Genomic DNA, 27889 nt, shown 5'->3' with positions numbered 1-27889 from the left:
ATTCTCCAGATACTCCATCATTGCACTTTTTCTCTAACACTCTTCATATCTCACCACATCTTTGGATCTAGTAACTGACAAAATCATGCTAATCTATGTTAATCCCTTTGAAAATATACAGCAGGTGTATTAATATCTATCTTGATTCTTGCTGAGGTCACACTTTAGGACTGAATTTTTTTGCCTCTATTTACTTCAAAGTAGCTTTTTAATAATACAATTTAATAATTAATATTTTCTAAATGGTTCCAATTAAATTATTTCCATTTATATTTTCAAAATTTTAAAACATTTTTAGTTTATTAGATATTAGTAACCCTTCATATCGCCAACAAATATCTACAAATCTTTACATATATGAGAACTTCACTTTCCATCCACAGTCAGCCTTGATCGTTACAGTATTTCTTTACTTAATGAAAGCCAGGAGGAAAATTTTATTTTAAATGGGCTACAGCACCCTTTAGGGTATTTACTTTGAAGACAGAATGATCCTAAAGAATCTAAAGGAATTGTACTCAAATGCTTTAAACTATGGAAGAATTAATAAAGGCAACAGAAAAAAAAAACAACCCTTGGAAACCTTTTTATTTGATAATAACTTACTGCAAACACTATAATCTTTCCCATACTAAGTAAAAATTCCATAAAGTAGAATGACTTCTGTTCTTCCCCTTTAACCTCACCTTTCTGAAATCTGAGATTTGCACATTTTAATATACATTTGATGGCTTGGTCCTGCATTTACTTTTCTCCTCAATGGCTCTTTACTTATAATATGAAGCCCCTGTTTGGTAATACAGTAAAGTAAGTTAATTAAATGAAGTGCTGATACTAATTTATTATTTAAATACCTATTTACCATGATGCCAAACACCAAATGTATAGTACTGCTAATGAAAATTGAAAGGAATTGTAATAATTTTCAGAAAATATTAATTTATTTTTAATTATTTTTCCCATATATATGTGTGTGTATATATATATATGCATATATATATATATTATACTATGCAGTCTGTGAATTTCTTAGACTTTCTAAATATTTGCTTCTGGTTATCAGCTGGCATTTTCCCAATGGAAAAGGCTCCCAAGAAAAGATTTAAAAGAGAAGATAAACAGTGAGCATCATGCATGGAGAAACTTTGACCACATATGTCAAGGCAAAGGTGCTCTGTGAAGTAACCCAGAACTGGAAGTGCCTGAATTATTGTGTAGCACTTGTCTCCTTGTGCAGTAAATGTGGATGTATGTCATCCTCATTAGCAATCACAACAGGCTGTGCAGGGTCCTTACAAATGTAATTTATGTAGAACTCTTGATAAACTGTGAGAAAAATAACTGGGGGAGGAGGGGAGGAAGAAAAGAAAAAAGGGTAAATAAACAAAGACAACATCCAAGGACATTGTCAGGTATGATATACAATCAACTGTTGCAGACACTTCCAACCTCCAGGGAAAAATATCTACACAAACTTAATGTCCTAGATTTATACATTTACCAATGTAATACTGAATAAGCCCAGTAGTCATTAGCAAGGGAACTGGAAACTTACTTGGAGAACAAACATGGTAAGAAAAGCATGTGGAGAATTATTATTTTTAACTATTTTATTTTATTTTTTTTTACCTGGAGGCAGAATGTTCTCATCTAATGCACATTCTAAGTTTTTCCTATCAGGAAACATCCAGAATTAAATGAGAGGATAATGGTAAGTTTATGTTGCTACATTTCTATGCTAGGAGACTGTGCAGATAAAACATAAAAATGTTTATTTTACGTGTCTGAGTGCATGTGAAATAATAAATATATTAATTTGTTTTCTATACTGTGTTAATACAAAGTACTTATGAATGTTACTTAGTTTTAAGTTTATTTAAAGTATATTCACCTATGGCTTGAAAAGTCTGATTGATTCTCCATTTGGTAAAGTTGTCTGAAGTCCTTTCACTACGAAGAAATTGAATGTATATAATTTTTGTGGAATAATATATCACCTCACCAACCAGTACATTCTTATGCCAAATAGTACTGTAATTACATTAAGAAACTATGAATAAAAACTTACTGCTTGCTTCTAGTTAAAAAAAAAAAAAAAAGAAAAGAAAAGTTAATTTACTGGTTTTTACACTTCATATAAACCATGAAAAGCATTAGGATTCTATACTTGATTTTTTTATCTGAATCTTTTAGTTTTTGAAAATATCTAAAATGAAAAAGAGGAATAGGTTCCATATTGACGGGAGATCAAAACAGCAAAAAATAAGAAAGTGAGGCAGAGGAAGATGAAAGGACAAGCAACATAGTGGAGGAAGGAAATTATGGAGGAATTCTAAGTGCACTCACAGCAGGTATGTTCCTCCAAGAAAAAAGCTGTATGCAACAACCCAATTTTCAGCAACAAGAGAAGTGCATATATGGCAGTGGCTGGATAATGACTGATAAATGTCATGACAAGGTTCTGAATCCTTTACAAAATATATATATGCATAAGCTAATCATATGGACATAACAATCCGAGGAAGACAAGGATGTCACTAACTGATCAGAGCTGAACTACCAAACTTGGAACCAATCCTGGAATCTGCAAGATAACCTTATTCAGTAAAAAATTGTATATTATCATATACTACCTAGTACGACTGTTCTTTCAGAGCATATGGCAAGAATTAATTATCTTAAAAGAAATTATCTCAAAATCAACCTTAACAGTATGTACATTCCCCAGCTGTGAAATAGGGAGTTTTCCAGAGTAAGAAATTTCTCCTGAAGTTTCCCAGGAATGTGCTTTGAAAGGCGGTAAATCAAGTATCATATTATGAAAACATATTAAGGTATAATCCAGTTTTATACAAAAAAATTGAAGTCTCAGCCCTATAAAACTGTATGTGAAGTTTCCCACATTCTTTCTAATTAATTTCAATGTCATCAGTTATGGCAATCACAGTGAATAACTTCTTTTGTAAAGAAACTTCTTAGGCCCAAATAGATACTTAATATCTATGCTTTGTACTGTAGAGAAAGTACATTCTTAAGAAAGCAAAACAAAATCAAACCAAACCTGTAATTGAGGCACACTCTTTATTTACCAGGTCATTAAACTTTGGATTACTGCAGCCCATGGCACATCTACGAAACAACAATCTGCAGGAAAATCCTGTACAAAACTTGTCATGATTGTCAAAACAACACAAAACCTTTTCCTCCTACAGACACTGAAGCTGAAAACTGGAGCCCTTGCATCTAGCTATGTACCTTAAAATAGTGAATGCATCAGGAAATCCAAGGCAGTAAGTTTTATGAAAAAATGCACAGCCAGGAGAACAAATTGAAAAGCAAGTGAGAGAGGCATGCTTAGAACACGCTGAAAAGATTACAGTAACAGCCAGACAGAGATACAGACAAGAGATTAGTCAAAAGAGCAGTCCACAGTAACTGATTCTAGAACATCGAGAAACTTCGAAAGAGAACAACTAAAACAACGCAGTTACCAAGAATTACAGCATGTACTTGAGCGTCAGAATAGCACCATAAAGTTGTATTTGCAAGAACTAGAAGTTTAATAAATGACTGAGTAGGTCCCACCAGCTGCAATGGTGGGACCCAAAGGAAACAAAGGAAAGAAAATCAACTCTTCATATGAAGCAGAGCATTAACAGAAATACCTGTGAACAGAAGAATCAAGCTTAACACAATTTTTTCTGTTGCTCAGAAAAAGGCAAATAAATGTTAGAAAAACATTTAACTAACAACATTCTTGATATGGCTGGTTAAAAACTGGAAATACACTGTTGACCCCACAGGAAGTTGAAATTTGTTTTCATATTGAATTTGGATTAGAAATCTCCCCCACCAGCACCAAAATGAAAAATTTGAAAAATGTGTCAATTAAAAAAAATATTATTTAAAATATTCCAGCACATTATGTTCCATTTTTTGTGCAAGGGGATCTCTTTTAACTAAACTATCTTCTTTACACTGCACTGAATATTATACCAAGTGGAAATATCGTTGTATCTTGTAAAGTGCTATGTGTAAGCTAACCTAATGAAAGGGCACAAATTCACTGCTAGAGTAAGTAAAAACTAGTTTAAGACATGCAGTAATAACATGTCATGCACCGTCTACCTTTTGGAAAAGAAAATCTAACTCAGACCCTAAGGATTTTGATAAATATTTTCAAATTTGAAGTGCTAAAGTGTCGGCTCCTCAATCTAATCTTAAAATCAGAACTTCAATATACAGTTCAGTTTTCAACAGTTCTGTCACTCATAGCTCCAGTAAAAGTCAGGGATGAAAATCTGCAGAATTTTCAGCACAACGTAAAATCAATTATTTTAGACACCTAGAAATTATTTTTGTAATTGATTTTTTAAAGTTCACAAGTTTTAAAATGCTAGCAAGATATTTTTCTTTAGAAAGAAGTAGGAAAAAAATGCAGTTTCAGTCAGATAGTCCATCTTTTATTATCCGTTAGGATATGCATTAACTCTAGAGTCAGTTATTTAGGGACAGAAGTCCCAAAACCAGATTTTTATTGATACATGCTGACACAGATAAAGCAGTTTATGCAAAAGCAACATCAGGATAGTGAAAGCCTTAATTAAACATGCTGGATTTTAACACTTCATATTCACAACATCATGATCCTAAAGCAAATACACATCTTTCCAAAATACATGAAGCTTAGAAAATAATCTTGCACTACTAGATAAATACAAGTTTAATAAAAAGACAATTTATTCTCTATTGCTTATACTATTTGCAACTAAAAGACTTAAAGCTCCACCTCTTTTTCTTATATTGTGGTTATCAATATGTCTGTTAGCAACTTTCTTTACCTTCCTCAAAGCTGAATCTAACAGCGTGGATTTCTTTCTGGCTGAAAGCTTCAAGTCTCTTCATACCTCTCATTTTCAAGATAACAAAAGAACTCATCTGTCTGGGTGTGGAATTCCTTCAGAGTGTTCCTGTGACCGATAGACTACCAAACTGCCCACAGAATACTACTTACGATTGCCTTTGGAGTCCAGTGAACAGAGTAGTAAATTAATCCACACCAATCTCATTAAGCTCTGCCTTACTAAAAACCTAAATTCATTTAGAAAGACATATTGTATAGAATGAACAGAACTTGTGTGTTATTGTAGCAGACTGAGGTCTAGCGTTTTTCACAACAAAGTCTGAGCCTCCAAAGAAAACATACACTGTACAGTTTAATCACACACTACACAGTCAATACATATTTTGTATAATTATGGTTCAACTTTCTGGCAATGAGCAAGCAGATCGCTATCTTTGTTTTGCTGTAAATATGAAAAACAATATTTAATTAAAATTATTGAAAAGTCAAGGGAAGAAAAATAGAAGTCACCACATATTACTGAACATATATTTGCATAGATGCATTTGTCAGGCATTTTTCACATTTTAAATGATTGCCCATATTTTAAAATGCTTTAATCTAAATAACTTTTAAAAGCCATTTAATATTTTCTATAAAATTTAATTACTTTAAAGTCAAAGGTCACTCAGTGACAAATATTAACTTCTAATTGCTATACTAAATAAATTACAGCATTTCAGTTTGGAACTGCAAAAAACCCTTTCTCTTCAGAGAGAAGGTCCACTACAGTAAAATATTCTACAATGTGAGTTTTGTACTTACACCTGTTTTTTTCCTGAATACCTTTTTTGAGGCACTGAATCTGCATTTTGAAAAAGTGAACTTGATTTCACAAAGAAACAGCTCAACAATATGCTACAAAACCAAACAGGAAAAGTATCTTTTCTGTAGCTAAATATTTGGATCAGCTTATGGTGAGAGAAAGTTAAATAGTATTTCCTTAACTATATTAAAAAAGTCACGAATACAGTCTTCCAAAAACTTGCACAGGAAATACCTGTTTTGAAATTATAAAAGTACATCTAGATTGTATAATCTTCAACTTAATGTTACTTAGTTATTCAGCATTTCACTACAGAGAAGTAAAATGTAAGTAAGATTTTTATATTTTAATGCAAATCTTTCCTACAGGTAGGGAATCTCTCACCTTTAACTGAGAAAGGAAATTCATTTTACAGAAACACAAATTAAATTCCATCTAAGCACACTGCGGTGTAGAAGGAATACCTAATTGGGACTAATATTTTATGTATAAATATTAATAGTTATGTATTTAGAATCATTAACAGGAAAAAAGTGGGCTGAAAAGAGAAATTATATGGGAAGTAAAACACTGAACCCAAACTTGGAAATTTTACTTGAGATCTATGACTGAGCGGACACAGATACTACTAGTTTGTATTATTTTTCCAGTGCCTAGTAGATTTTCTTATCCTCTCTATTCAAGTCATTTTTGTGTTTAAATGAATATACAGACTTCATAGAATCACAGAGTAGTTTGGATTGGAAGGGACCTTAAAGATCCTGTAGTTTCAAACCCTCTGCATGGGGAGGGACACGTCCCACTAGACCTAGTCCCACTGGACCCAACCCGGCCCTGAACACTTCCAGGGAGGGGACATTCACAACTCTTCTGGGTAGTCTGCTCCAGTGTCTCACCACCCTCACAGCGAAGAATTTCTTCCTAACATCCAATACAAATCCACCCTCTTTCAGCTTAAAACTGTTCCACATCATCCTATCCCTACAAGCCCTTGAAAGAATCCCTCCCCAGCTTTCCTGTAGGCACCTTCAGGTGGCTGCTATAAGATCTCCCTTGAGCCTTCTCTTCTCCATGCTGAACAGCCCCAACTTTTGCAGCCTGCCTTCATAGGAAAGGTGCTCTAGCCCTCTGATCATCTTCACACTCCTCCTCTGGACGTGCTCCAAGAGCTCCGTGTCCTTCTTGTGTTGGTGGCATCAGAACTGGACACAGTACTCCAGGTGGGATCTCACAAGAGAGGTGTAGAAGGGAATAACTACCTCCTTGAACTGCTGGTCATGATTCTTTTGATGCCACCCAGGATACCCATGTCTTAATTTTAAGCCCATGACTTAATTTGAAGACAAATTCAAAATTCTGGAGTTCGGACTGAGATCAAGAGAAAAAGCATACCTTTTCTGGATCCGTTGTTGTAATGACCCACACACAGTGTGCATTGTCTTCATATTGAACTGGATAGTTGGGTGATGTAATAACACCACTTGGTCCACGTAAGTTAGAACCACATGTTCTAGCTAAAATGAAAAACAAAAAATCAGATTGCTTTTCATCGGTTTGTCTATTTAAAATAAATATTTTTAAAATGCCATAGCATTAATAACAACTTGCCATGTAAGTTGTTTCAGCATATTACGCTGATATATTCTATAAAAATCTGCCTTTGAAGATGTTTGAACCAGTCAAAAAAATTCTGAAAAAGTAACCTTAAGAGGAAGGAAATCGGTACTTTTCAGTTAATCACCCCAACATTTACATTACTTATTTCTTACTTTATGGAAACTAATTTGTCAGAATTATCAAATCATATTCTGTTTACAGACAGATTTCCAATCACCAAGTGAATGGAGAGAGTCTTCCATGTATAAATGTAAGAAGGACCACTATGCTCTCTCCTTCATGATTTCTCCATGGATGGGGAGACAAATAACATGTATCACAGTGTTTAACTCTATGCAACATATATCCTTAATCTAAACTTGAAATTCTGTGATTTCTAAGCTCTTTACAACAGAGGAAATAAAATTAGTAAGAAAAAAATATAAAATGGTTCTAGTTAGTAGCCTGACTTTTGTAAAGCACAGAAACAGCTGTGAAACCATCAGAATCGCTCTGTCACATTCAGTAAATCTGGATAGTTAGCACTTTTAAGAAAAAATACAAATTCAGTATTTTTCAAAGAGCATTAAGGATAAATTTTCTAAAATATTCAAATGTCTCAAAACATTTCAGTATCTCAAATTATTTAAAAAATATCTAGCCATATCATTTCAAGTGAAATAAAGTTATAGAACTCAAAACATAGTCAAATTCCACTGCCAGGTTTATGATACTACAGCACCTTAGCAACATCCTAAAATATAGTCTAGATCATATAATTTCTAAGTATTTAGATACTGTGTATCTTCAAATATGTGAACCTCAGAACCTATCTACATAATCTTCATTAACTACTGATGTAATTTAGATTTTTCAGTTACTTAAATTTCAGTATAGGCAAGAGGAATGACTACATTCCTTAAAAACTTGGTCATTCTTTTATGAATATTGAAATAAATTAATTATGGCTGTCTCCATTCTGAAGAACGAGATATGAGCATTTCTTTACCTCTTTTACTTTCTCTAGCTAGCCACAACAAAGAAAGGATAAGAAACATCTCCCTTTTGGATCTTTTTTGGTCAAGCTGTTATTCTCTTATCCTCCTCTTATTTGAACTTCAGGGGCAAAGCAAAAAGAAGAAGGGGGGAAAAGTATGCAACATCCAAGAGCTACAATTGAAATTCTGCTCAGAGATCTGCCTGGGAAATAAGAGTTACTGTAGCCCTGCTACAAGATTACATAAAAATTGTTCTATAGCCTTGTATATCACTTCAAGAAAACAACAGCTAATTGCTCTGAGTTTTTTGCATGAAATTCAAGAAAACTGGAAATATTTATATTAGCACGCTTCAGTTCCTGAGGACATTAACAGGCCTAAACTGCCCCGACCAGCCTCACCTGGGGCCTCCCACCACTCCTTGCCTGAGGGCCCAGAGAATTAGTCTCAGGGTGGGGTCTGACTATCACTTGTTGCCTGAGCAATGGAGCAGCTGTGTGCCATTTCATAACAGATGTGCCTGTGCCTGGTCAAAGAGTGTTTTGATCCTAAACCCCACCGAGGCCTGCCACATCCCCTGGGAGTGCCCAGTCTCCAAGGCTGGGGCTGCCCCTGGTTTACCCCCAGGATCCCTGCCTGTGGTGATGCGATGGGCCCTGGCTCTGAGGCCATATGGTTGACATGACAAAAAGATTAAGTGAAATGTAAACTATTAAAAGGAAATTAGCTCCCTAAATTGATACTGATTCTGCATCTATGCTCACGTGCTTCAAGCTAAAGACAGATCTTTGGATATATAAAATCACACACACATTTATATACATGTGATTTAGAGAGAGAGAGAGAGAGAGAGAGGTATGATTTTTGTTTGGTTTTGAACATAATTTATTTGCATTTCTAAACGGAATCTGTAAATTACCCTTCAAAACTTCAGGATATATTCCAAAGAATAACACCTACCTCTGCATATTGGCCTGTGGTCACTCCAGGCAGCCAGTGTGTCTGTCACTCTCTGACAAGTGATGCTCTTAGAACCCTGCAGCACATAACTATCATCACAGGAAAACTGTAGACTTGCACCCACCCTAGAAGATAATGGGAGGAAGAAATTATTTTTCTTTAAATTTTAAATACCACACCTCCCCCAATTAAATGTAAATGTCGCCAAATGTCAATATTTCTAGGTTCAAACAAAGAAAACTACTCCATCATTACTATGTTAATAAAACCAAATTACACTATAAGGAACAGTTATAATATTTATTTTGTTCACTTTTTAAAGTAAGGCCAGGAATATAAATATATTGTGATACAAATTTTCATGCTTTAAGTTATTACCTCAATCTATAGAATGAAGAAAAGGGGAGAGAAAATATTGGCCCTTTCTTTAAGTAGTTAATGGGAAATGCAATAAATCCTTGAAGAGCAACATAATTTTCTAAAACTGTATTTATTTTATGTTTGTCATTAATTTAACCTATAGACTTAAGATGCTTCAACTTGTTTAAATATTATACCATACAGCTGTGTGGTTTTTTTCCAAAGCTCTGGAAATAGCTTGTATCTAAGGACTAATAATGTGAACTTCGTGTATTTCACATGGTGGATATCATATTTTGAAATATTTGATCACAAACTAAGTGACACAAAGTAAACATGCTGACTGCAACAAGTCAAAAAATCTAGCAAAAACATCAAATTAAAGAGCAAAGTACTCAAAAAACCCCAAATGTTAGAATTTGAGGATTGAATGCAAGCTATAGGCATTGACAAGTGGAATCTTTTCCAAGTAATTTCAGGAATTCTAATTAAACTTTAGGTAGGCCACAGAAGAGTAGTCAAAGGTTGTACCACAATGATGGAGATAGTTCTGGACACAGTTTATGTATGGTTCCACTATACACTAAGCCTGCTTTAATTTAGTTAATACCCATCCTTTTCAAAGCACCTATTGTGAGAAATCTGATTTATGCCGTGAGACTGACAACTGATACTTTGAAAAAAAATATGTAATTATAATTTTGTCAAGGCTTATAAAAAAAGAAAAAGGCAGTGAAAAGTTCTAAATACTGCCAAATAGTGGTACAGATTGTAACATTATAATATATGTGAAGGAAAGTAAAAATTTGTGCATGTATATAGCTCCTATAGAATATGTACTTTGCAGATATCTGAATCAAATCATATAGCTTTAGACTGAGAAATCTTGGGTGAGCTGAGTCACAAGAGTATCTTCTGTGTCCAGACAATCAGATTTATCTAAATAAACATCTTAAAGCAGGGGATGCACCTGGGTCACACTGTGTAAAATTAAAGTTCTTATCCCATAAGCAATGTCCAAATTACTGAGTCTTTCCATTGGTTCTTCTTGACATTCTTCTACTTAAAAAAGGGACATTCTTTTGAAGTTGTATTTAACTGATCTGATCTATAATTTCAAAGGAAATTATTACTTTGCCTAATTTCCAATTGTTAACAATGTTTTGTTTTTGTTTTTTTTTCCACCTCTTTACCTCCCTAGTTATTGAGCAAATCTGTGAGTATTGGAAGTGTTCTGGTTTGTTTTGTGAATCCTCTACATAAACTTTTAAAAGAGGGAAGTTTCCTTCTTTTATTTTATATTTTTTTAAAATATTGTAAATTTGGACTGTATCAAAGCAAAAATTGTGCTTTTATAAAGAAGGCTAAAATTTGACTGAAAGTAGCCATTTTTAGGAAAAGAATATTCTGTAAGAATACTAGGCTAAGTTAGTTTTATTTTAAAAAGGTGTTTGGAAAATTTTAAAGCTATTTTTGTTACAAATGTCAGTGGAATTGTGAAAAATGATTGCATTTTCACAGTACTAGACATATCATATAGGATTTAAGGAGAAATGTAATTGTTTAGATCCATTTTAGATTTCATTTAAGCAATCTACTGTTTTGAGATGCCACATTAAAATAATTGCTTTTGACCCCAAAATTGTATTGATTATATTCTCGTTCTCTGAGTTGCCATTTCTCTCTGAAAATCATGTCCCTTACTTCCTGAACTGAACACAGTAAATGCATGGCAGAACGACAGAATGAGAAGGTTAAGATTTCAATACCTTTTGTTTGCTTTATGATATTAGAATGAATGCCATTATTATTCTGAAAATTATAAAACCCTTTTCAAATAACTTGTCATCACTGAATCAGCTGGGTCTCAGGCTGCTTAAAAATAAACCCTCTGCCTTTCCTTCAGTCCCACTCACAATATGTCTTTCAGTAGACTGGAAAAGATTTTGAATAATGTACATTTTCATATGTTTTAGTTCAGATTAATATGCACAGTTGTCATTCTGCTGACAAAAACAATAGCTCTTTCTGTCATCTATACTTGCCTTTTAGAAACGAAAAAAAAAAAAAAAATCCATTATTTAACTCTCCACAGTATTTTCACTACATTGGAGAAATGCAAGTAACAGCAAACATTATTTTCCCTTCTTTTATGAAAGAGCTTGATTTGTCATTTCAGAGAAAGAAAAACTTGTGGTTTGTTCAGGCTAGATAAAGATAGCTAAACTTAAAGATAGCTAAGATATATTTTAAATACATATAAAAAGAAGTTCATGGTATGTGAAAAACAGTTTCTGTTGCATAATCAGTTTTCAGAAACAAATAAGGTTTAGGATGAAATTTTTTGTTTGTTTCTTTATCTCAAATAATATTCAGAATTGGAGGCCCAAAACACACACATACACAAGTAAGTGATTAAATATATTAAAGTGTTTCATTTATAGTATCTTATATGATGCTGTTTGTGCTGTTTTCAAAGATCTTATGCATTTCTTTATGGCCATGAACAGTAAGATGCATTAGTGCAACGAAAATATTATCAGGGCTGAACGGGGTAATAGCTTCCTAAGATTTCTTAAAATATTCTTTGAGATTTAAGATTCTTCTGATTTTTCTCTCTTCTCCTCCTCCAGCTTACCAGTGCTCTTAAGCCTGCCAAAGTGCATGTGTTATTGTTTCTTAACAATTGTTCATCCACTGACTTGGATCATAGATAGATGAGGGTCTGCTGCCCAGTTGCTAATGAAATAATGACTTTGGGTAAAACTGATTCTCTTAACATTTAAGTTGTTTATGAGTTATCAAACTCCTCTAAGGGTAAATAGAGAAAAAATCAAAAAAGAGTAGGTCAGTCACATATAAAATAAATTTTAAAAATAATTTTTCCATCAGTTATGCCCTAGCTTGGAAAAGCCTCAATCCAAAAGCCAGGTTTGACTAACATGCTTTCTGACATTGCAGAGAACTTTGCACAATTTATTTTTAATTCCTATGAAGTTTTCCTTTCCATTTACTCTTAGGTCTAGTTGTCCATTTCCTGCTGAGCAATTTATACATCTCTGCAAGAGCTGGAGACTCCACTCTCCTTCCTTTGATGCTCTTCTCTGCCACACTTCAAGTCACTGCATTTTTTTACCCAAGAGAGAAAGTGAAAGCTTCCTTCTTTAGTGGTCCATTCAACCTCCTTTCTTCTTTTTTTTTTTTTTTAATATAATGGAAGATGAAAAGGAGAAAAAAGAAATTGCATTCATCACAACCTCAGACACTGAGTTTGACACACTTCCCAAGCTTATTGAGAACTTTTATACAGTGGGAAAACAGACAATTCTCTCTTCTTTTGTGCTGTCAGAAGAGTTCTATCTTTCCTACACAGACAAGATTATTAAGTTCGAAGATTCCTATTTCATAATGCATTGATTTAAAAAATAAGCAAGCAGAAACAATTCAAGATATCCTATGGACTGGAGCTGTTCTGACAAATACTCAACACATTCAAAACTACGGAAGCAATGCATATCTGTAGTTGCATGCTCTGCAGACATGTAACAGGACATCTCTTCCTCTTGGTCATAATGAAAACTGAATAAGCCTACCTGAAGTCAGAGCCCACCCTTTTCCCATTTTCAGGAATTCCAGGATCAGGACATGTATCAGATGCGATTGAATCCCCACCCTGGGTCACTGCAAAGTAAAGGGAAAAAATAAATAAATTAGAAATACAGCTGTAAAGCTGTGAGAACATGATTGATTTCCCATGGTAAGTCATGGGATATGGATATACTAGGATCCACAGCTATTCTCAGACAGGGAAAGCAATACTTTGTGAGGTATTCACAACACATCATTGTAAGATTAAGATAGTGTAAGAATATAAAATCTCATTTGAGCTTTTGTCTGTAGTAAGACTTGAAACAGACAATGGCCAAGAACCCAGCTGTAATACAAAATATTTTTATGCAGATAGAGTTCCTCTCAAAAATAAACATAAAACCTGACAGATCAATGCATTTATAACCAGCTGAATATGTGCTCATGCAAATGAGGCTCAAAATGTCTAATTTGTGTTTTCAGGTCTGACTAGAAAGAGAAGGTATCCTATACTGTTCCATTCCTTTTGTCCTTTCCCCCTTGAGATTGTAAGACATTTATATGATACTAGGTATATAAATATATAATCTTAAGAGTCCCTTCAAAACTCAAAACAATTTGAACATTCAATTTTTACTTTTTTTCTTCTTCATTTGTAAAAAGATATTTAAGTAATATGTGCAATTAAAAGTAATTAATCATAGGGAAAAGAAATAACACACCTTGAATATATAGAAAACATGAATTCTTTAAACTATGCGAAGAAAGATTCTGCTAATCTCAGAAATGTTTTTGCAGACACCATTAAAAAGACAATGTTTCACTTAAAAATGTGTTTCCTGATAAACAGAAAAACTAAGCATAAGTAAAAATCCGATCAGGTGGACAAAATTATAGCATCCCTAATTCAGCATCTTGAAAACACTCCAGACCAAGAGCCCATTACTTAGATTGTTAAAAATTGTTGTGTGTGTGAAGAAAGGCTTTCAGAAAAAAGCCTACACTAGCTAGTAAACCTGCACTTTATTATGATAATTTAATCTTGCAGTTTCTTGGTAAGTGTCAGCACTGAAATGCTTATAGTAAAAACCTTATCTTTCTAGAAAAGCAGCCTGCTTGTACACTGATGTTCCTTAAAATGAATAATTTTCCTCCTAACATTTCTTCTATTTTTTGACGAAAAAAACCCCAATATTTACTACTTTCAGCTCTGTTAGTGGAGTTAAGCTTCAGTTTTGACTACTGAATTAACAAAACATAAAAACAAGTAATATGACTGATATGGTTATTTGACATAGTATATGTATTTGACAAGTATACTAAACTTGAATCTTATGGTAACAACTGTAATGCAAAGTGGGGAACACTGCCTTTGCTATCGTCCTTTAAGCACAAACACATTGCAGTGAAGCTACTTTCCTTTACAGACATACATAAACAATGCAAAAGAATTTTGTTTGGGACACCAGTAAATGTCGACTGAGACCTTACTTATAGCACAGAATTCTCCCCATATGGATTATGAGCTTTGCAAAATTTTCTTATAAACTATTACCTTCTTCTGTCAACATGGGCTCACACCAGTATCAGGGAAGGGTGATTCATGCTGTTGTTTACCCAGAGAAATACCGGTTAATGGAACAGAGCAGGCATCATATGTCTGGAACTCGGTACATTTTCCTGGATGTCTACAGGCCTTGTCAAGCCCGGCCCAGATTTTAGCTTCTACTCTCCCCAATGAACTGTCAAGTATTTTTTTTTTCACAGATGGTGCTCGAATGAGATGCTGTCCTAGAAAATCATATTTCCTCTTAAACAAGCCTGCCTGCTTTTATCTTTCCAGATGGGAAAAAAAGGAACAACATTCTCAAAACAGTGAAAACATTTAATACTTTTAGTTGTTCAGGGACACCAAAGACTTCGGTGCATTTATAAGTATATACTTTTAGATTACAGTATGCATAAAGCCTTTACCTGTCGGTGTTTTGGAATTTACCTAAAAATTAGAGTTAAAAATTTTTTTAGCTCCAGCATTTGTCATCATTCAGACTGAAAATAGATTAAAAGATGCCCAAGTGTATCCCTGTCAGAGACATTTATCTCCCTCTGTTTCAGTCCTGTCAGATTTCCCCTTCATCCACTGCTATGAAGTATTATCTATTATCCACTGCTACTGAAATCCATTACGTGAGAGGTGAGAGTCTTTTGCAGTCTCTTTCTGAAAGCATCTTACACGTCATCTTCTACTCATCTAGTCAAATGCCCTATCTTTCACTATTTTATGTTTGTATTTTACTTTTGTATGCACTTAGACCCATGTCTTAGCCATTTCTACTTTTTCAAAATGATACTGTATAAAGTTTCATTTACAAAGACTGTTAAAAATTTATGTTTTTTTCACCTTTCTTCTGAGTTTTCCTTTTTTATCTTACCAAACTTAAATTGCTTCTCTTTACTTTCAAAGCTCACATACCAGTTGTATTTTAGCTATTAACTCAATTTTCATTTTAGAATTTCAAAATTTCAAAACAATGAAGACATTAAGGAAAATGGAAGGTAGTTTTCCAATTTAAAGCTTGCAAAACTTAGAAATAAATATCAATTATGCAGGTATTTTGGCACAGCTATGCACTAATTAGTAGCATTTATCTCAAAGCACTAACAATCCTCCTTGGTATTGTGTCTATAAGCAAAATATTTATAAACCTGTGTTTATGACAAATATATTTACAACCAGCCTAAATAATACAAGTCTCTCTCAATATATAATGAGTTCATTTTGAGTATAGCCACTCTGTTTTAAAACGAAGTTTAAGAGTACATAATCCTGGAAAACATCAAATTAAGATATTGCGTTACATATATAGTTCTTCACACTGTATCCCAGTTGTGCACAGTTCTTCAAGGAAATATCAGCTAGAGAAAACAGTGTGTGTTTCATGAGACTAATGTCAGAAAGGGTATTTGAAGTCACAGGGTGGGAAGAACAGTGAAGAAAGATTCTGGTCAGATTGGGCTTTTTTAAAATATTCCTTACTGTAGAGTCTAACAAAACTCTGCCTTTCTCATATTTTTAACTGAAGGTTTGAGAACATCAAAGATGCTTCCACCACCAGATGTGTCTTTGGTATACAGACAGCATTCTCAGTAGACTCAACTTATACTCTGCAACTTCTCAACATGCCATGCTACTATATACTGTAAAACTCAGGTATTCTCAGGCCTTTCTGCAGAAATGGCTGAAGAGAAGCTGTGAGTTCATTAACCTGATGGACAGCTTTTCAGCCTATATGCAACCTCTATTGTTAAGACTAGTGATCTAAATTTCTATTTTATAAAAAAATGTATACTTTCTTTACTGGCTGAGAATGAATACATATGATTTCTTCCATTTTCTCAGCTAGGATCATGCAAACTAGAGTTTCCATAGCTTTGGAGGTAAGAATAGAACTGCTTTTAGGTGCTTCACGTGTTCTGATTCTAACACAATAGTACAGAAGAAAGACTGGCAGGATCTGTAAAGAGAAATCAGACTTTCACAAGTTGTAATCATTAAAATAAACAATTAGCAGATACATTAACATCCTAACTTTGCTTAGCATTTGGAAAGTCTTTTAACTGTAAACAGGTAGTAATATTAGGCAGGAGGAAGGGATGGTGCAACATATGTCTCATACAGCAAGACAAGCAATGTGAGATCTCCCTTGTAATTATCAGTTCTACTCCAGGCAAGCTGCCTTGCTTTAGATGCATTTGGAATCTAAATATGTGTTAATGATCTACACATGCTAATGTAAACCATGTGATTAAACACTTCGGAGGGCCAGACTTTGAAGAAAAAAAAAAAAAAAGTATATATGCACTATAACGTGTCTTTCTTCATTAGTCATTAGGTTAGTAAAAAATACTTGGTGATCGTGCTTCAGGCTGCAAAACCTACAATTTAAACTTCAGTTTTGGCAGCCTGGTTGGCCATTTACTCAATCTCCCAGTGACATCACCTACCTACAGAAATCTCCTGGATTAAAATAAATTAAAAATTAGTTTTGAAAAATTTTCAAGTTAAAGCAAAAAATTCAAGAATCACCTACAAGAAGGCCTTGTTAAATACTTCACAGAGGCTACAGAAAAGATCCTAAAATTCACTGTAGAAATATAAGAAATGGCAGTTTTTCTAGAGAAGAATGACACGTTTGAAAATTGAACAAGACTTTACAATGAATGAGTACTTAATCTCTGTATTTTGAGGAAAATAAAAGTTGACATATGTAAATATCAAACTCTTTCCAGTCAAGAAGTCACACATAAGTGCAATGACTGTATTAATGAAAAAAGATATTAGATGCACCAATTAATGTATTAAGAGTCGTATCTTGATTATCCGTGAAGTTCCTTAGATTTACATTTATTTAGATTTCAGAAAGGGTTGAATCATATTTTTAAAAAATAATTTAACAGTTCTAGACACAATTTTGGTCATTAAACAATTATGCTTCAAAAGTGAATCCAAAACATGTTGATTTTTTTTTTTTACCAAGTATACTAGAAGTCACTTGTTTCACATAGCAATGAATAATGTGGTTGCTAGAAAACAAAACAAACAAACAAAAAAATAATGTCTTGGAATGACAGTATATGGAGAAAAGGTATAAAATATTATAATTATATAAAAGAACTAGATATACTCAGGTTGTTTTGAATTAAGGAAGCAGGAATTAATTGATGAAAATAAAGATTTTAGAGTACAAAAGCTTCAGTGTACAAATACATTCATAGGCAGAATTAACCAAATGGCATTTTCTGCCATAAGTTTTGCTGCATTTGCTTTACAATGTCAGCTACCCCCATCCTGAGGACAATTTCAAGCTTTCAAAGTTTTTGACTTATCCAGATCAAAATAAAATAATGAATTTGAGAATAATTTCAATGGTCAGACTTCATATACAGTAGGAGTTCTTTTTTTGTTTGCAAAGACATTTATTAGGAGACTTTTCATGTGTTGCAATTCTTCATAACACAAATCTTTATCCATTTCAAGATAGTGTCTTACTGCAAATAAGAGGTCAGCAAGTTAGGATCATGATTAAACTTACTTATAAACAATGTTTTTTAAACACACTAAATCATCTGTATTATATTTTATTTTTAAAACTATGACACAGTCATGATAGTGCAAACCTATTTGTGTTATATGAAAATATGAATTAGAAGGCACACTTTGTTATTTTAATAATTTTGGTCTACATAATTCTGACTACATTAAAAAAGTGGTATTTTTATTTGTCTCTTGAATTACCTGTATCACATCTTTATCTTCCTCAAGGCTGTGAGGTGAAGACAGAGAAGAAATTGTCCCACATCACTGTATAACAACCATATTGTACTATGTGGTTTAATTTATAGTAAAACTATTTAGCTCTCACCTATAGTCATTGAACCAATTAAGTTCTTATAATATTAAATACATTAATATAAAAGTATTAAAGTCTCCTTAGTAATGAAGTTTTCACCCTGTACTTTGTATTGCAGTGTTATTTCATGACTTGCTGCAGCTAGTGATACTTTTGCATCAATTGCAAAGAACACTCTCCAGTCATGAGAAAGTATTTTACTCCCTTAGCATTCAAACACAAGGAAATGGAAAACCATGACCTCAATGAAGTCAGCAGACAATGTCCGTAATGATAGTTTCCAGGATTTTATCTGATAGGCAAATTATGAAAAATAAATATTTGAAATAAATATTTGAAAAATAAATACATTGCCATTTATTTTTCACACCACATGACAGGAAGAGAAAGCAAAACGTTGCCATGAAAATGAAACTACCATTATACATTTGCCCTTTCCAGACCACAATATAAGCTATGTGTAAGGCTTAAACACTAAGCTAAAAGTAGACGGAGCTCTTGCTTTTTCCAGTACTGCTTCATTCAGAAATGTAGGAAATTCAGTAATTTACTTTGAAATTACAGACTTCATGAACAGTCACTAGTAAAGGGCAATTTTATAGGATATCCAGAAGCATTCCTTTCAAAAGAAATAAAGCAAACATGTTTATTTTGTCTCAGTGGCTTAGAGCTTTGGAAACTTCCATTTTTCACCATCATCAGGTTATAAACTCACCCTACAAAGCTATTTAGTTGTAAATATACTGCCACTTTATAACATATTGATTCACAAGAGCTCAATATGTAGTGCCATTAGACAAAGTGAAAATACAGAAGAGTGCAGTTGGAGTGAGGCTGCTCACTCAGGGAACTGACTATTCTGAATCTCTTAATTCTCCGTGATATTGGATACACTGCCAAATGTTGAATCAAATCAAGAAGACCGAGGAGCAAGGTCTTGGGCCAAGAACAGGAAGTCAGCTAAGACTCATTACTTCTGTAAGATAGAGATTTTCTAGGGAAGATGATAAGCCCATGCATAAAGGTCATCACAAGCAGTTTTCATGGACAAGATTGGCAAAGACTGCATCTTGTTGAATGTTTTTTATATTATGGTTAATGGGTGACTCAACTGAACTGAACTGAACTGAACTGAACTGAACTGAACTGGAGTGAAAGAGCAAGAAAAAACATAACTTTGCAAGCTCCAAATCCTGTTCAGAACTGGAGACCATTTCTATGATCATTGACCTCACCAGTTCTTTTTAATTCACTCTAACTCACCATTCATAGATTATGATTCCATTGGCTCACTGAAGGACCCAAAAGCCCATATGATGTGTTTCAGTATTTCTGAATGCTAATAAGACAATGTGTTTTTTTTCAGTTCTTACAAATATACTATACTTCTTACAGTTCTGATTAACAAGATTAAAAAGGAAAACTGCCAGTGACTCCGATTATTGAAAGAAAAAAGGAGTAGGAGTTGCTTTTCTTTTGGGTACCTATGGAGGAAAATAATGTTCTAATACCAAAGGAAAAATCAGAGTTCTGCAAGTTGGAATATAGCTGATTTAGTAGTTATTATCACTGTGACACACAGGTAATGTGAGGGCAAATATGCTTACTACAACAGTAGAACTGAATTTTAGTCTATATATTACACAGTTCAACCATTAACATTTCAGTCTTTCCACTGATGATGTTTATGGATGAAACTGAGTGAAGCCCATACAAAATCTGTCCATTGCTTCACCTGCCTCAAAAAAAAAAAAAAAAAATTCTAACAATAAAAGGGGTCAGTAAGAGATTGAATCTATTAATAACTGTTATTCTCCTGGTTCAAGTGGAAAAGAAAGAGATGAGGCATTCCAAAGACATAATACTGAACAGAAGAAAGCTGTTAATTTTAAGGATCTGATTTTAGTGGGTTTTTTTCAATAAAAGAGACACTGTGATACACATGAATATACATAAATTAAGTTTCTAGGACTAAACCTACACTACATGGTACTGCTTGTGATTGAAGTGCAGTGCTGACCTTCTAAGAACTTTACTTATCTTATTTAACTATTTAATATTAAATAGAGTAAATATATAATGTCTAGCTACAATGATTGTAAGGGACGCACAATCTGCTCAAGAAGTAAAGAAAATGTATTTCAGCTAAACTTTGCATTATTGCAGTTTAAGTTTTGCAAGGTAAATCTTGGTGGATACACCAGAAGCTGGATAAGACTTACAGTTCCCCGAAATTCCCAATTTATTATTTAAGACATGTTGATAGTAGAAGGTCCTTTCAGTGCTCATTTTATGTTCTAAATCCACAAAGGGTTTCATGTTTAAAATAGCATTTACAAGGCTAAATTGAAAGGTAGATCATGGCCATTTACTTGTGAACACCTAAAATTTAGAATTCAGGTTGTGGGCTTTTATCTCTTTTTTTTTTTTTCCCATTACTTTGTGCAAAGTCCATCTACTCAGAAGAGATATTATTCCTTCTGCTGATCTGCCCACATTTGTTAAAAGATGTCCTCTTCCTTTTAACTGTCCCATTTCAAGAGGGACTTCTGAATTGTGAATCCTTAGTAAAATGAAGCATTTTCTCACAGACTAGTAAAAAATTCCTAAGTCCAGAGATAGGATTAGGATTTATACCTTTTTTTACAGTAATTATTTTCCTGTGTACACTTTCTGGCTTCTACTCAGCAAAAAACATTGTGACGTTGTGTGTAAGCATCAGGAAATACAAGGAAGTTTGCATAAGGATGACCAGACCTGAAAACTCAACATAATTTTTTCTCTTAAACTTATGTTTTTAACAATTTTACTGGAAATACAACAATAAATGAAATTGTTTGCGTTCCTCACTTGAAACTGCACAGTAGCTATTAAGATTACCTAAACTGACATATAAATACCATGAATCTTCAGAGTGGATATTTTATGGCACCACTTCAAAAGACAGAATTCTGCTTTTCAAACCAAATTGCAAGAACTAGAGTAGCAACAGTACATAAATTGTCCTGATTTATTTTATTTTATTTTTTTTTTTACACAGAGTAGCTCAGCTCATACTTGAAATAAACATAGAGTGTCTCATGCCCTAAATTGTCTATCTATAACTGCTGTAATTAAGGACAGTATTTTAAAAGAGAAAATTATCATATCGTATATAAGAGAACAACCTCAGAGGAGAACACTTCTCCAAATAAAAAGACATACTCCAACATTTTTGCTAATTCTGTGAAGGCTCAGTTTCAAGTTATAGAGAAATTAGAAGATGTCAGAATTAATGCTTTTCTTTTGTACACAATGATGTGTAGTTGGATACAGTATCTCAGACTCTGGATATCTTTAAAATATATAGCACAAAATTTTGAAACATTATTTCAGCTTTGCTCTTTTCTCCCCTTCGTTGATATTATCAGGGTGGATGTCAGCTGCAACATGTTCCCTCCTACTCTTCTCACTATGATAACAATAAGAATAATGAAAAAAAAAAGAAAATCTAAGTAATTTATCACAATTTTCTACAGCACCTATGTGTCAGATACACACTTCTCTCCTGAATATGTAACCTCAATCATTCCAGTGAGTCTGTTTATTCAGATGAGATGTCAAACTGATAATTCATAATTCTTTCCCCTCTTTCTTACACAGTCAGTGACTTACTCATGTCAACCTGTAAATTCTTGAAGGAAAGAAGCAGAGCTTATATCAGCTCCTCAAATATATTCCAGTCCTCCCAATGTAAGCAAACTGAGACAAACTTGGAATAAGCAATATTTTTGGTCCCAATACAGAAGAAGAATAAAAACAAATAATTCCTTTTTGAGGTTTTGCCCATTATACACCTTTTACAAATCACCATGCCTTCCTTACAGCTGCTTACAGAGCTGAAAGACTCTATCACAACATAAAACTGAGATTTTATTGATTAAAGCATGTTTCCCAAATTAATTCAAAGATTTAGCTGTTTGCACCCATGAGTGACAGTATCCTGTCTGCTCTGTTCAGTGTTTGTTTTAACCATGGGTAAAATACTTTATTTAATGGATTAATTAATATATTCTGTCTTTATATGTAATATGATGGTATTAGCAATCCAAGCAAGAATTCAGTTAACTTTTGACACATTTTTAATAGTACTTCATGAGAATCTAACTCTATTACTCAGATTCTCTAAAGTTTTCCAATCTGTTGGAAGAACTTTCCTTGTCTCTTGAAACCAATCCAAGGTACATTTTATTAGTGTCCCATTTCTAGCCAGTATCAGAGCAGTTCAGCTTTACATTTGTGTAAAATGGAGCTCATTGTAATTAATGGAAAGAAATTTTCATGTACTGTGGATGAGTCTATTGAAGCTAACTCAGCAGAAAAATGTACTAAAAATTATGCTTTTCCTTAAATAACTTGAAACAGATATTCTGTAATCTTGTTGCTAGTTCTAGAGTTTCTTAAAAACGAGAATTTCATTTTTGAGATCAGTTTAGGGATGAATACTTGCTTCTCTTTGTGAAGCTGACAAGTCTCATTTCACCCATGACAGCCTCCAGCTGTTAAACAGAAATATGAATTGAATGTGGACTACTGATGTGAAAAGCCAATTCCATTGCTTTGACAAAAGAAACAAGGGAGATCTAGTTAGGCTGTGATTGTAGCAATCACATTTTATTACTATGTTAGGATTTCTAAGACAGTGGCCCCCACATTAATAAACAAAAACACTTGACATAGGGTTACCTTGTCTGACATCCGTGTATATAAAAATGCCAGGCAGGCAAAATAACCATGGCATTAATTGAACTGAGACATATGAATCAGCACACTAAAACATTCCAGATCAATATGACAATTCATTTCAGCTCCTTTAAAGTGAAATGCAGTAACTTTCAGACTAGATGTTAAGAAGAGATTTTTATTTTTTTTTGTTAAGAGAATGGTGAAACATTGGAATAGGTTGCCCAGTGAGATGGTAGATGCCCCATCCCTGGGAAATTTCAAGGTCAGGTTGGATGAGGCTCCGAGCAACCTGATCTACTTGAAGATGTCCCTGCTCATTGCAGGGGGGATGGACTAAATTACTTTAAAGGTCTTTCCAATCCAAAGCATTCTATGATTCTATAGTTATCAGAGTGATCCAAGAAGCACTGTCAATAATTACAGGCAGATTGTATGTCCTGCATATATTTACTCACATTGTGAAACAGATTCATTTTATTCTGGTGGAAATATTAACTATTATAATTGTCTTTAGAATACAAGGACCCACTGTAACTGGAATTTTATGTCTTTTTCTACATTGTCCCATAGATGAAAAGAGGAAAGGCAGGGCAGATAGGCAGAGAACAGCACTGCCAGAAGTATTTGTGGCTGGTACTGTCACACCAGCAGCAGCATTAGTAGCAGTAGCCACCAGCAGCAGAGTGACTAATGCTTCTGAAACTATTCAGCTGGCTCAATGGAAAGCAAATGGACTTAGCAGATCACCCCATAATTGCTCTATGTGGTCTTGATGCCTAGAAACCCTGGTGTGGTAGGTGAACAGCAGATGAGAAGCTGCAGAAATGGAACAGCAGCAGTTCATATCACCTCCAGCCTCTGTTTGGATTATATCCAAAGGTCTACAAGGGTCACTGGGAAAGAAGTGTCCTCCACCTTTTCCTTGCAGCAAAATGACTAAGTCCTGTATTTCACCCCAAAATGAACAGAACTGCCCACAGTTCTCGATTCAACATGAAATGAAAAATTTTATGCTGATTGCATTTGTCCTCTTAAGGATATACCAGTCAAAGGGAAAACTCTCTTTCATAGAATACCATGAAAAAATGCAAGTTTTACAATGTAAAATCAGTACATATGGCAATCAGGGTAAAATGAGAATGAGAAATTAAACACAGAATTAATAAATAAAAATAATAATAAAAAAATAATGGATGTCTGTCCTGTGTGAGTTAAGAATTGTATCAGGTTCCCATGCACCTGCCCTGGCAGGGGAGACTGTAGGGCAGCCTTCTGAAAATGCAAAGACTCAGACTCTTCAACCCATAAGCTCTTAAATATAAATACTCATGGAAGCAGGAAATAAGAACAGAAAGAGCAAAAAATGCCTATTTATTTGTTGGTTTTTGAAAACTGTTCAAAAGCTGTTTTCCGATACTCATTTTCTCTCTCCAGGTAGGCAAGGAAGAAGTGCCTCGTGGTGCACAGGACTTTAACATTCAGGTACTAGCAATAAAGTAGCATAAAAAGCCAAACAAACAAGTCTCCTATGCAGAGCATGAGTATGGCATGGCTTTTGTTTCTTCAGGCTGTCACAACCACTAACTGTATAATTCATGTCCAAAAATTAGTTTCTAGGTCTCACCACTGGAAAGCCTGAAGCTGTTTTTTCAGTCTACTTGTCTCTGAGCCTACTGAGTGCATTTGCTGAACAAGTTATGAGTAGAATTTTAAAAGAAATCAAAACTTAGGGGCAACTGTAGCAAGCCAGTTCTGATCTACTTACAGAAGTATTTTCCCCAAGTCTTAAGAAAAGTTCTGCTACTCTCACTCTGTTGCCATGGTTACCAGAAAACAAGTATGTTGTTTTCAACAAACCCAATTTATTTTTTTTCCCAAGCCACACTCAAGTTACTTTACATCTGCTATCATGATTTCAGCAGTATTTCACTGTGAAAATTGTAACTTCTAATGAACAGGAAAAAATGTAATGATAGATCAAGTAGGCATATTCCTTAAGCACATGAAACAAATGAAAAAAAACCAAACCAACAAACAAAACATTTGTGAAAACAGAGTATATTAATTCCTTAGTTTTTTAATATAAAAATTTACTTTTGACATGATACAGGAAAAAAACAAACAACAAACATTAAATATTTTAGCTATCAAGTACCCATAAAATTCAACAGAACAAAATAAAGCTCTATAACAATGCAAGTGTCCAACAGAAAACAAACAAAAAACTAAACCAACAAAAAAAAACAAACCAAACATTTCCATTTCCTATCTAGGTTTTCTTTTTTTAAATAAGTTCCATAAATCTAGAACACATATTTCACATTAAAAATTATATATCCCTGTAGTTAGCAAAATGAATCACACATTTGGTAAGGTAGTAGAAGGGATAAAATATTGAAAATAGACCTTAGGAAAATTCGGACATAAGTGTTTCTTTGCCTTTCCCTTCTTATTTGATCAACAAGAAAAAAATCCCTCAATTTCATTAACCAGACTCACAAAGTATTAATTGCATGCCTTAATACTCCAAGGACATTCAGTTTGCATTATCTTAGAATTCACTTCTGTATTCCTTCAATCTAATTTTTTTCTTTCTGGTCCTCCAGACATTGTATACAGAGACAAGCATTTGGCAGACTTTTACTTCTTTGGTAAGCTTTTATATATGGTGTATGGCAAAGAGAAACTAAAATTCCCACTTGTCCTGCCTCAAGGAGTGGCATGATAAGCTAGAAGCAAGAAGATGCATCTGATTCAATCAGTGCTTTCAGCATAGGTGAACAAGATTTTATCCCTATTAATAATTAAGGCTCTAAGCTTCTAATCTAAAATGGCATAGTATTTTAATGAAGTTCACCAACCTGCATGGAAGAATTGTTGAAAAACCCCAAAAAACAGCAACCTAATGTTTTTAATATGCACAGTTTAAGTTTTACTCTGCCATCCTACAAAAATTGTGCCCAAATAAATGTATAGGTAGAATACATATGGCCAGTTTACAAAGCCAGAAGCATACTACACAGCATACATTTTTCACCTCATCTCAAAAATTTAGGAAGCCCATAAACAGTATTTCCCTTCTACCAAGTAAATCAATAGATACTTCAGAAAGTGTTTGTTTCCTTCAAATAATGGATTCACAAAAAAGAGAACAGTATATTTCTGTTTTCTTGTTGATGGTCTATGTGAGAAAAGTAAGTAAATTTATCAATAGCTCATATCTGTGAAGAACATGCAACACCTTGGTATTGCATAGCTTTTGAGTTTGAGATTTCACACGTCAAAAAGTATTTAAACACTCTTTTTGCATGTGGGTACTAAATGACATACCAAAACACTTGTACTTGGTATTTTAAAACTCTTTAACAAGAAAGGAGAAATGTTTATTTAGTCAAATATGCATGACATAATTCTGGCAGGCCCAACTGCTGCTTTTTATGAGTGTTTACAACTGTATACAATTAGTAAGATGTGAAAAGACATTGTCACAGTTTGACTCAGGATCCACAATTAAACTAGAGACAACATATTTTTAGTACTAAACATGTAGATGGTTAAACACCCATGGCGTTACCTGGGTTAAACTTAACAGTAGTATTTGGTGATGTGGTTTTAGTTTAGGAGTGTTGAAGCCTAGGGGCACTGAGGCATGAGGCATCCCCACCAAACCAAATAGCCTTTGGCCAAGCAAATCATGGACACATTGAACTGAAAGTGAAGAACTAATTGAAGTGGTCAGCAGATGTAAGTATGAATGGCCATGCCCAAGGATTTGTATGTTCTGTTGCATTAAGTTAAGGCCTTAGATGCACAGCAATTTCTGCAGTTTATGTAAGCCCAAGAAATACACTTTATATGCAAAATCAACAATTTTTTGTTAGTCCACCTGAGATATTAATATTCTCATTTTAGCACCAAATAAAAACAAAAAAACCAAAAAAAAACCCAAAAACAAAAGACAACAAACTAAACCAAATCAAAACAGCATTACAGAAAAGTCTCCATAAAAATGCAGTTTAAATTGCTATACACATTTCCTAGTGTCTACTCTTTCTCCCTTGTGTTATGTGTTAAGACTTATTCTTCCACTTTCTATTATTAATACCAGTTATTTACAGAATATAAAAAATAGAACAACAATCATAAATCACACAGTCTTACAAGACAAAATGAAAACAAAACAATATAGGCAATACTTACATGGTCAGTAGACCACTCCTGTTGCAGCTAAAAAAGCTAAAACGGAGCTCCAGGCAAGTAAAGACAAGCCCACACTAAGCAAGTCTGACAACATAGTTCTTGCAGAGTTTGTACGAAGTCAGCAATATGAAAAGGACTCCAAAATGTTTGTTTGTTTGTTGTGGGTTTTCTTCTGAACAATTATTATTAATGTGATGTGTATCTACTATTCTCTACATTCCAGATTTTTATTCTTATTGTTTATGACAAAAGGTGAAAGAAGACGTTTGGGTTTACTGTCATATAGGGGTACAAAATTAAAACCTCCATCAACCAAATAATAGAATAAATACTATGTAATATCTAAGTTGGAAAGTCATCAAGGATTATTTCAAAGGTTAAA

General features: G+C 33.8%; 1 protein-coding gene across 1 annotated transcript in view; it reads right to left on the bottom strand.

Moving 5' to 3' along the window:
• The window catches only part of CSMD1 (CUB and Sushi multiple domains 1), a 1033138-nt gene that overhangs the window by 292277 nt on the left and 712972 nt on the right, over positions 1-27889 (bottom strand). The window contains exons 8-10 of the mRNA XM_051614951.1: positions 13177-13264; positions 9224-9348; positions 7062-7183 (exon numbers count right to left, since the gene is read on the bottom strand). Coding sequence (XP_051470911.1) covers positions 7062-7183; positions 9224-9348; positions 13177-13264 — 335 coding nt within the window. The remainder of the gene's footprint in view (positions 1-7061; positions 7184-9223; positions 9349-13176; positions 13265-27889) is intronic.

Source organism: Apus apus, chromosome 3 (assembly GCF_020740795.1).
Source record: "Apus apus isolate bApuApu2 chromosome 3, bApuApu2.pri.cur, whole genome shotgun sequence".
Taxonomy (NCBI): domain Eukaryota; kingdom Metazoa; phylum Chordata; class Aves; order Apodiformes; family Apodidae; genus Apus; species Apus apus.
The sequence above is the reverse complement of the archived record's forward strand: the minus strand, read 5'-3'. Positions and strand labels throughout refer to the sequence as shown.